Source organism: Corvus moneduloides, chromosome 8, assembly GCF_009650955.1.
Source record: "Corvus moneduloides isolate bCorMon1 chromosome 8, bCorMon1.pri, whole genome shotgun sequence".
Classification (NCBI taxonomy): Eukaryota; Metazoa; Chordata; class Aves; order Passeriformes; family Corvidae; genus Corvus; species Corvus moneduloides.
In genome coordinates this window covers 1,250,001-1,260,000 of record NC_045483.1, presented here as the reverse complement: position 1 = coordinate 1,260,000, position 10,000 = coordinate 1,250,001, and the positions used below count along the sequence as shown (strand labels likewise).

Below are 10,000 nucleotides of genomic sequence, written 5' to 3'. Positions count from 1 at the left end.
GCCCTGCCATTTCCTCCTCCATTCGAGGGTGTTAGGATTCTCGGCCACCCTGTTCCAGCAGTGTTTATTTACTCTGAGTTGTTTCGCTACCATCATTGTTATTAAAAGTAGGACTTTAAGGAGCAGCCGTTCAGATTTTCACATTCATTTGCAACGGTGCAGCTTACTCGACTGAGCATTTATGGGATGTTAGGCAAAGAGGATTTGGCACTGTGTTTTTTAACATTTAAAGAAAGCAAACCAATTACCGTAGCGCCAAGAAAAGGAGCTGTTGGTAAGTGACATTTATGTAGATTTTCTGTAGCATGGAAAAGTGGCCTTTATTTTTCTAAGCGATATTTGCTGCTCAGAGTCAAATTCTTTTCATGCAGCTTACAAAAATAAATACTTGTATTTTGCTAAGATCATAATAGCTCATTAGAAGAGGCTGAATTTGGACCTAGACTAAAACCTAACACCACAGGGCTGAGCATGCTTACTTGAACCTATAATGTTGCTAGTTCTGGCTCTCTAGGGAAGGAGAGGACGAGGGGAGAGGATTCAGCCTTCTTAATTGTGAACCTCATTAGTGACGGTTGCTAGGCAAAACACACACCTACTTTCCGCGCATATGAAAGAGATAAACAATACGTCATAGACCATAATGACTCTGGTGCTCAGGGCGACCTTTAATTATTATATTTTTGGTCTCTTATACCTTAGTTATTAATGCAGAAAAACAAATTAGGGTTGTGTGCGTGTGTGGACCGCGGCAGATTCGTAAATCGCTTTCCATTTTTTGATGTCTAGATCGCGTTGCCTTCTGATAGTTGGTGCTAGCCTCATTCATTCCCCTCCTTGCCCATTGGTAAATACTATTTGAAATGTAAAATGACAATGATTGTATTAGCAGCTTAGTATTGTTATCACTTTAATTAATTTTATTAGTGTAAAAAGCCATGATCCTGTCAATGTGTTAGTAACAACTCACAAGAGGAGTCCCACGGAAACTGATGTGCGTGGCCCAGCACGTCAGGTCATAGCAGGTTTGAGAATCTAACTCTTCCAGAACTCAAGATGCATTAAAATTAAATGTATTTAAATGTGCTTTTTTTGGGCAACACTAAAGTCTTCAGTAAGTTGGACTGGATGATCCTTCTAAGTGAAAATATTCTACTCCTATTCTATTCTATTCTATTCTATTCTATTCTATTCTATTCTATTCTATTCTCTCCTGTCCTAACCCACCCTATCCTATCCTATCCTATCCTATCCTATCCTATCCTATCCTATCCTATCTTAATTTTATTAAACAGAGGTTTCCTAGGAGCTGATTTTCATCCCTACACTGGTATATTTTACAGTTCAAACGAAGTGATATTTAAATCCAAATGACTATTTTGGGCTTTGCAGGGCAATAAATACATGTGTGCACGTGTCCAGGCGCAGCTGTGATTGTGTGTGAGTGATTCGGGGGCTGATGGGCTCCAAAAAGATAGGATTTCACAATTCTGGATTTTCAGAGACACTTTCCATTCTCCTCTTCATCTCAGCCTATCTTCTTTTAGCAGTTCAGGCAAGAAGTCAATCACATTGAGTCAGGCTGAAGAAAAACATTTTATGCTGTTTTTCTCATCCAAACCCCCTCCTGCTGTAATCTGCAGTAAGGCCCAGGCACAGGAAATTGACCTCACAGTAAATTCTTTACAGATTCGGTCATGTTTTTACCATCCACTTAAACTTGCATACATAACCTGAGACTGTACCTCTGGATCAAGGAATATGACAAGCCAAAATAAAATCAAGTCAAATTAAAGAGCAAGAAAAAGCTGCAAGCAAAACAAGACTGAAATTAAAAAAAAAAAAGAAAAGAACCGAAATAAGGAAAGATGAAAAATTGGTTGCGACTGCAAAACTGTAGGTATTTAATAAAGAAAGAAGTCAGAAGCAAATTCAGAAGCCTCCGTGTTCTAGTTGACAAGGGCTGAGAAATACTAATGGACTTTTTTTAATGGGTGCTTTGATGGATGGGAGAAGAAATGATGTAAAAGTAAATGTAGTGGTGTCTCAACATAAAGTATGGTGAAATAAAAAAAAAAAAAGGAAAAAATAAAATAAAATAAAATAAAAAAGCATTGCAAATAAAAAAAAAGGACATGTAAATGTGTGCCTACCATTTTCCAGATAAGAAGGGGCCGTACCTTCTGAGGGGTCAAGGCGGCGAGCCCGCCTCCCGTGTTTGGAATTGTTGTGTACAAACATGTTGTCTGAGACAGCCAGCACGTGGCCATCCACATTGACTGTTGTTGATACAACAACCTGGAAAAGAAAACAAAACCCCACATTTCAAAAATCCTGCAGATTTTCCGCGAATCAGGTCTCTTAAGACAAAACAACATCCTGTTACTTCTCTGTTTCTATTTAAACCGAGTGAATGACATCTCTGAATACATCTTTGTTTACGTGGAGACCACTGGTGATTTTTAACTCACAATTGTTTCTCTTCAGAACCTGCTACACTAATTAGAGTTTAATCTCCTATTATGCTAACAAATGAATTCAATTCAGGGAAATATTCTTCTAGCCATTAGTTTCAGAAACACCCCTCTAGCCACTCATTTTAAAAGCTGCTGTTTTGATTGATCTGTTGATATATTGATTAGATAGTTTATCTAATTAAAATTTGTTCACTTGAGACTGTCTTCAAATGAAGGGTTGTGAGGATTCCAAATAAAAAAAGCTTAATAAATCAGGAACCGTCGTAACTCCCCATTTTTTCTTCAGTAAATGATCTCCAGGTCAGTTTTACAATTACATTTAATGTCTGATAATGAACTTTTTTGCATCTGAAAAGGCTGAGTTGAATATGAATAGTGAAAGTGTTTTCAATCCATGAAAAGTATCCCTTCTCAAGTTCATTTGGATGGTGATTGACCCTGCTATGTCAATGGAATTTCCTCCTTTATTTTTGAGTGAAAGGCTCCTATTCTTGTGTCCAGGTTCAGAGTCCGGCCATAGAAGAGATGATGGATAGGGCCTCCTTTGGCTTCCAGCTGCTTCTCAGTCGAAAATGGCAAAGGAGCATATGCAAAACGTGCAACCTTCCCGATACAAACACCTCCACAATGGAGCTGTGGGACTCCTTCCGGAAGCGATATCGCGGGAGCACCAGCCAGGGAGGAAACCGCGAGCTGCGCCAGGGTTTGTGTGGAGCACGGCTTCGTAGGTGGATCACTGTTATCCCAGACTGACGTTTACATCTTATTTAAATACTCCAGCATGGGCCCTGTGCTGTGGTTCCAGATTTTCTAAAGGAAGTGGCCACTGCAGCGTTTCCCTTGGGGTGAGTAGAGTGCGTAAAGTCAGTGGCTAAGTCAGACCTTATCAACACAGCTGGTGAGGGTGGCCAAAGGTAGGACAAATTTCAGTGTTCACCTTCCATCTATTTAAATTTTGGTTATAACGAAGATGATTGCAGGGTTCTTCCACCAGCTCCTAAGCCCAAGCACTTAACGAACACAAATGGAAGGGGAGTAGAGAGCCTCCTTTGCACAGAGCTGGACCAAGGCATCAGAAGAAAATTCTTGTCTGCTTCTATGTTTTGGATCACCTCTGATCCCGTTTCTTATTCACAAGCCATAATTAGCTCTCAGCTATCACAGCACCTTTTCTGTGTATCCTGCCTCCTTGGAGACAGCCATCTGCAGTACCCTTTAGAACAGCCCGAGGGCAGTTCTCTGCCAGGCTGCTCTGCTTCCCCAGCTCTCTCCTCCCAGAAGTGGACACTTTCCCTCTTGTCAACATCCACTTCGGAGAGTGCTGAGGTTGCACGCTCAGCTCGGCCGCAGAGCTGCTGCCAGGCCACTGGGCTATCCTCTTTCACTCTTAATGAGATTCCCAGACTTTCAGAAATATTGCAAAACATGCAAGCATGATTTCCAGCCAGGATTTCTGGGTTTGGTTCCTAGAACACGGTGTATTAAAGAGACAGAGCAAGGTGTATATGAAAATGACAACTATTTTTGTTCTGTCATGTATATATAGGTCAGCCACCAAGGGAAAATACTGTAGTTCAGCAAAAGAAAGTCGACGTGCTACGCTTTGTTATATCGCCTTGCTCTTGCAATGCACCTCCACAAAGGTGCTGAGACAGGGAAACCAGGTAAAAATACTGTTCAAGATCTGACATCCTGTTAAGTCCAGTTAAACCTTCTGAGAGGCAGGGAGATTAGCTAAAGAGACCCAGGAAAGTCTTTCTAGTGCCTACTGGCTCCATTGTCGACCACAAGATCACTCGTGACTGATGCTTCATTTAGTCATCAGTGAGACAAAGAGGACATTTCCACTCATTCCAGGTTTGACCTTCTGTTCTGTTCAGATGGATCAATATCACCGATGCCACGTGAAGCTGAGATGCATGAAAAATGGAAGCTTGGCTCGATTGTTTTGAAGGAATATTTTTTTTTTCCAGCTACAGATCTTTTCTGTTGGCTGGCTCAAGGGTGCTGGCTTCCCCGGTTGGTTGGCTGTGCATGAAAACAGATGTCACATGTTTTGCTATCAAGTTTAACCACAAGTAATTCTTCTCCAAACTGAGAAAGTCCTGAACATCTCAATACTACTTTATTGCTGGAATCAAATATGAATCATTGTGAAATATTTTTGAAATAAAAGGCAGTTATTTCCTAACGAGCCTTTCCAATGACCCCAGATACAGAGGAAATCATTTGTCCATCCCGTCAGCTGCCTCTCTGTAGTGCTATGATTCACCACAGGATATATCAAAAGCTGTAAGGAGAAAGTGAAGTATTAAACATTTTCTAACACAGTTGAAACAAAAATTCATGTGTTGGGCCACCACTGCTGGATCTACAAGTTGTGAACCAGAGAAGTGTGAGTTCCAAACTTCCCTGTGCTCCACAGTCGTGTCCTTATAGTAAGATCAAACTACTCAGTCTACGTAAAACCTCTGCAGGTCTGAGCGAACAGCACACTACAACACAGGGTGTTGGTAGGAAGGAAATCTAGGGAAATACTTCCTAAGGAATGATCCACTTGCTCCAACACTGATCCATTACAGCCAACTGCAGAGCTCGGTGCTTCCCAAGAACCAGCACTTAGATTAGTGGGGGAAATGTAAAATACTGACAGCAATTCTTTTAAGCATTGTAACTACACTGAGTGGAAGCACTGACTGTTTTTTCATAAGATGAAGATGTGATCAGGTCTTTTATACATCATTTATGCTTTTAGAGGGATCTGTACCTGGAATCTTCGCATGTCTCGTGGGTTGCCTGCATTCTTCAAACAGTTCTGATTGCACTTGAGGAAAAACTTTAGAAAGAATCTATAAAAATACAAAATTGAAATCTATTAGATTCATCAAAATGTAAATCCAATTTTTAAAAAGTTTAATAAAATTTAATCATAAATAGTTATACCCAAAAGAATACTGGTAGTGAAATATTACTTTCCTATTCATTAATGAACTTATTTTAAAGCGTAAGATCTCTGTCATAAACAGAACATTATTGCCAAGGAAAGGCAAATTTATATTTTTAATTTTTCAGCAACTACAAATGTATTGACTCCAGGCCATATCCTTAGCTTGGTGAGGGAAAGTTGATTTCAATGACTCATTGACTTCAAAGGCAATGACTTACACCAGATGAGAATTTGTCTCTATTTTTTAATACTTTTCATTTTTTCACAACTTATATTAGCAGTAATGACCTCTACGTCGAAAAATTCCAAAGGTAATGATCAATCTTCTGAAAAACACTTGGCTTTGCCTCCGGTTTGGAAACTCTCGCTATTCAAAGGGACTCGATCCAGCTCCTGCTGACTCCAGGGAGATCCAGGCAGGATCTGCCCACCGGCAAGGCCCCAGTTCCCTCATTGTTTTTGAAAGGGAAGGAACATGGCAAATTAGGCCCTGTCTTACGACCTCTTCAACCTTTGCCAGCCTTTAGCTGTGAGGAGTCGCTCTACCCAGGGATCGAAATCCAGCTTATTTCTGCTGAGCGGCAACCAGCAATTATTTAGGACTAACCCTTATCATCCAGGCATCTCCCCATAAACCGTTTTTGCAGCAACGCTGCCTCAGGGGAGCACAGCAAGCACTTAGAGGGAAGGGGGAAGCTTGGGAAGATTTCTGCCGCCCTCCTGCACAGCAGGAACGAGCCGATCTGGGAAGTGTCCACCCGGCAGGTGAAGCAAACCGGGGGATCCTCAGTGTCCTGCCCTGCACAGGACGGCGTTCACAGCCTGACATGGCCTTTTTTATTTATGCACTCATGTTTTCATCTTTCATAATAAAGCTATGCTTTAATTAGGTTTTCTGGCTAATGACTAACCGCTAATGACAAGCAAAGCTCAGGATTTTCTCCTCACCCTGAGTTCCTCAGATGCTCCAGTCCAGCAGCTCATGCTGCCCATCTTTGTACGAGCTGGACAGCAAGGTCAGCCAGAGCTTTCACATTCAGAGTACGAACAACTTTTATTTATTCACTCATGTCAGTCTTCATAAGTGACTGGGACTATTCTTGCTGCACACACCTCACAGAAGTTTCTGTGTGCCAACAGAATTCCTGGCAGGAGGCAAGACAGGAACATCTTTCCTTCTTTAGCACCAAACAAGGCCCAGCCATGGCCAATAGTAAGAACAACAGTGGCTGCACCACATCGCACTCGCTCCTGAGATTCTTCGGGAGTCATACAGGAGCTTTATGGGAGTGTCCCCAAATCAAAAGCTGATGCTTTTAATCCCAGCTCCCCCTTCGCCATGAAACCTTGAGCAGCACCCTGATGTTACAGGACACAAATGCTGGAGGAGCAATCTCTCATATCAGAGGGGCAATCAGGGAAACAACCAGGTTTACTGAAACTGCATAAATAAATCGATGCTGTCAGTTCAGCTGAATGCACATTTCTTTAAAACTTCCTATCCCAAAACCTGTAAGGGGGTTTCAGCTGTCGATCTCAAAAAGATCTGGATTTCTGTGCTGGATGACATGATATCCTAGCTCAGATGCTCAGCTTTTCTCAATGCTGTTGCAGGGATATTATGAGCAACTCCATGAAACTGCCTCTATGTTATCCACAAGTTCCCCCTAATTTTACCTGCCATGTTTTGGAATTTTTTTGGTGTTTTGAGTTTGTTTTTATTTTTTTATTGTTATTTGAGATACTTATTCTCTCCAGGTCAAATGAGTATGGACCAGGTTCCCTGACTATGGCAGAGGGTTGGAGCTGGATGATCTTTGAGGTCCCTTCCAACCCAAACCATTCCATGATTCTATTATTCTAAACATAACATCCTTGCTGTCAGTCCTCTCTTTGGTTTTGCACAGCTTCCACCACCCAGACTGTGAGTCTGTGCAAGGACCAGCTGATGCCCGACTCCATACAGAGCCACCCAGTGCTGGGGAGCCAGGAGCTGGGACCAGCCTCCAGCTTTACGGCTCCTTAGTGCCACATCCAGGCTGAAGAGCAGTATCTTATCTTTTTCTTTTTTTTCTTTTCTGATCTCAAATGGGTGTTGTGAGGCTTATTGAGCTAATGTTTGTAAATTGCTCGGAAATTCTCCAATGAATTGTGCACTAGGAATGCTAAGTATTGCTCCTCGTGGATTGTTTTTAGCGTGAAGCATTCATGATGAATTGTTTCTATACAGAGCGCTCACATCCTGTCAAAGAAAAAGGGCCATTAAGCACCCTTTCACTAAACATCAACTGGAACCGGTATTTGTTCAATTATTTGGTGAAAAGGACCCACTCTTGGTGAAATTAGACATCATCAAGTTCATTAGGATGGCTCTGAGCACCGGGCTAAATATTGACGCCAGGCTGGAGTGAACACAAGCAGCACTCGCATTTCAGCTCCGCTGCATTCCTTGATGCTGAGATTTTTTATTTCACTCTTTACTCTGTGCTTTCAAGTTCATGGAGCACAGGTGGAATCAGGGCACGATTTTCAGAGGAAGACATCATAAGTTAAAAACCACATTCCCAGGCAGGGTGTTTCTCCGTGCCAGGAGGAGATGGTTGACTTGGTGGTTGCTCTCAGCTGACCGCCAAGGACCACGGACACTACAGACCCATCCCTCCCACCCCAACCACAAGGTCTCTGTTTCAGAGAAAGAAGCAAGGACCTGGAGCGGAGCTCTGCTTGGTCTCATCTCAAACTTTGAGACAAGAATGAGAATTCAAGCTTTTCTGGGTTTGGTTCTCCCTGCCACATTTTGTATCATATGCAGAAATTTTAGCCTTTTTTAATAAATGCAGCCTTGCAGAAGAGCTTTCCCAAACAGGCTAAGCTGCTCCTAAAATACTGATAGGGAGAAAAATGCAGTCTTTGCCACGTCCCCTTGCTCTGATTTTTTCCCACTGCTAGAATGGGGCCTGCTACCCTCTTAATTAAAATGTATTACCTTCCACAAGACTCCACTATTTTAAGCTAAAATTTACATCTTTTATTAACTCACCTCACCTATACACTTAGCTCTGATGCCTCTCGCCGCCCATCTGCCATCCGCATACAGTGAGTCACTTGATATTCCACCCACCAATTTTTCCTAACAACCACTGTGCAATTAAACTCAACACGTTCTGTTGCGAGGTAAATTAGGCACACCTGCGGCCAGCCTGCATTTGAACCGCATCAGAAAAGGACCTAACAAGGTGAGAGCAGTACCACAAAGTTATAGGCCTGTCAAGCAATTAGGTTTTCACTTCTGGGACATCCGCACAGTGCAATTATGCTACACATTACAACCTGGCTAATCTTCTGAACAAATGTCATGTCTCGGAGAAGCGAGGAAAAGCAGTTCATCTGCAAATGTGGCTGCTCTTAAGCCTCCACCTTATGCACATAACAACCTACAGGAGACTTTTTTTGTGTGAAATGAAAGATGGGTTTTTTCCATAGAAGATTTTTTAAACCCTGCAAGTGCCTTTTCATCCTGTTCACCTCTTCTTAACCTCTGTGAGAGGAGGTGGTGTAGCAAATAGACCAGAAAGACTTTTGTACTTGAATTTCAACACTAAGCAAGAAAATCCTCAGTGTTATAAGCACGAGCGGTGGCTTCAGTTTGGTCCAATTCAAACACTGCTTGGCTAAAGGAATATTTGTGGCAGAAAACCATCTATTACACCCCAGAAACACCACTAATAAAATGTATTTCCACCAGACCACAAACAGAAGTGTCATTCATGCAAACAAACCTCAGCAGGAAGTAAATGCTTCACTCTCTTTATTTCAGATACGGAGTCTGAGTGTCCTGGTGACAACACCCTGAACCAAACTCTGTACTGGTGATAGGTGAGGCCATAAGGAAGTCGGTGGAACCCTGCAGTGACAGGCAGCTTCCGCCCCTTTATCCAATAAGATCTTCCCAACATCCAACTCAAACCAGACAGAGGACACAAAACAGTGCCAGCCCTGCAGACAGCATTTTGTTTTACTCCAATAATTCTGTTTCACTTTTATCTGTATTTCAGGTACACAGTTTTGTTGTTCAATTAAGCCTGCAGACGAGATCTTGCTGTACTACAAAATACAGAATTGTTAAGGTATGACAGGTCTGCTCTACTTTCATGAGTAAAACAGATGGGATTCGGATCATTATCCATGATTTTGAAGTTCTTTGGAGGAGAAGCTGTCCACAGGGGCACGGTGCTGTTAGGGGGTGGAGGCAGGAGAGAGCAGGAGAAGAGGAGACATTTGAAGTCAAATGGTAATTCTCATCCTTTTCTCGATTACCCTTTAATTGGCTTTTTCCTAAGAAATATCTGACAACAACTTTGCATATCTCTTTTCCAGAGCCTAGTAAACAAAGGATTTAATACTCTTGTTATGAAAGGAAAAATCTTTCCTCTGTCAGAAAATCTTTGGCTTTAGCACCAATAAACTCTTTATTACTGCTAAACTTGGATTTGCTGCTCGATCGCAGAGAGGCGATAAAAACTCTAACCTGTCATTAGTGCATTATGCTTAATTGTGTACAGTATGTTTCCAGTTG

General features: G+C 42.0%; 1 protein-coding gene across 16 annotated transcripts in view; it reads right to left on the bottom strand.

Moving 5' to 3' along the window:
• The window catches only part of EBF3 (EBF transcription factor 3), a 119,048-nt gene that overhangs the window by 37,655 nt on the left and 71,393 nt on the right, over positions 1–10,000 (bottom strand). For 9 of the 16 annotated variants that reach the window (XM_032116701.1, XM_032116709.1, XM_032116703.1 and 6 more), the window contains exons 7-8: positions 5,245–5,326; positions 2,154–2,298 (exon numbers count right to left, since the gene is read on the bottom strand). In XM_032116701.1, the coding sequence (XP_031972592.1) occupies positions 2,154–2,298; positions 5,245–5,326 (227 nt within the window). The remainder of the gene's footprint in view (positions 1–2,153; positions 2,299–5,244; positions 5,327–10,000) is intronic. The other 7 variants (XM_032116706.1, XM_032116705.1, XM_032116711.1 and 4 more) reach the window with 1 other exon arrangement.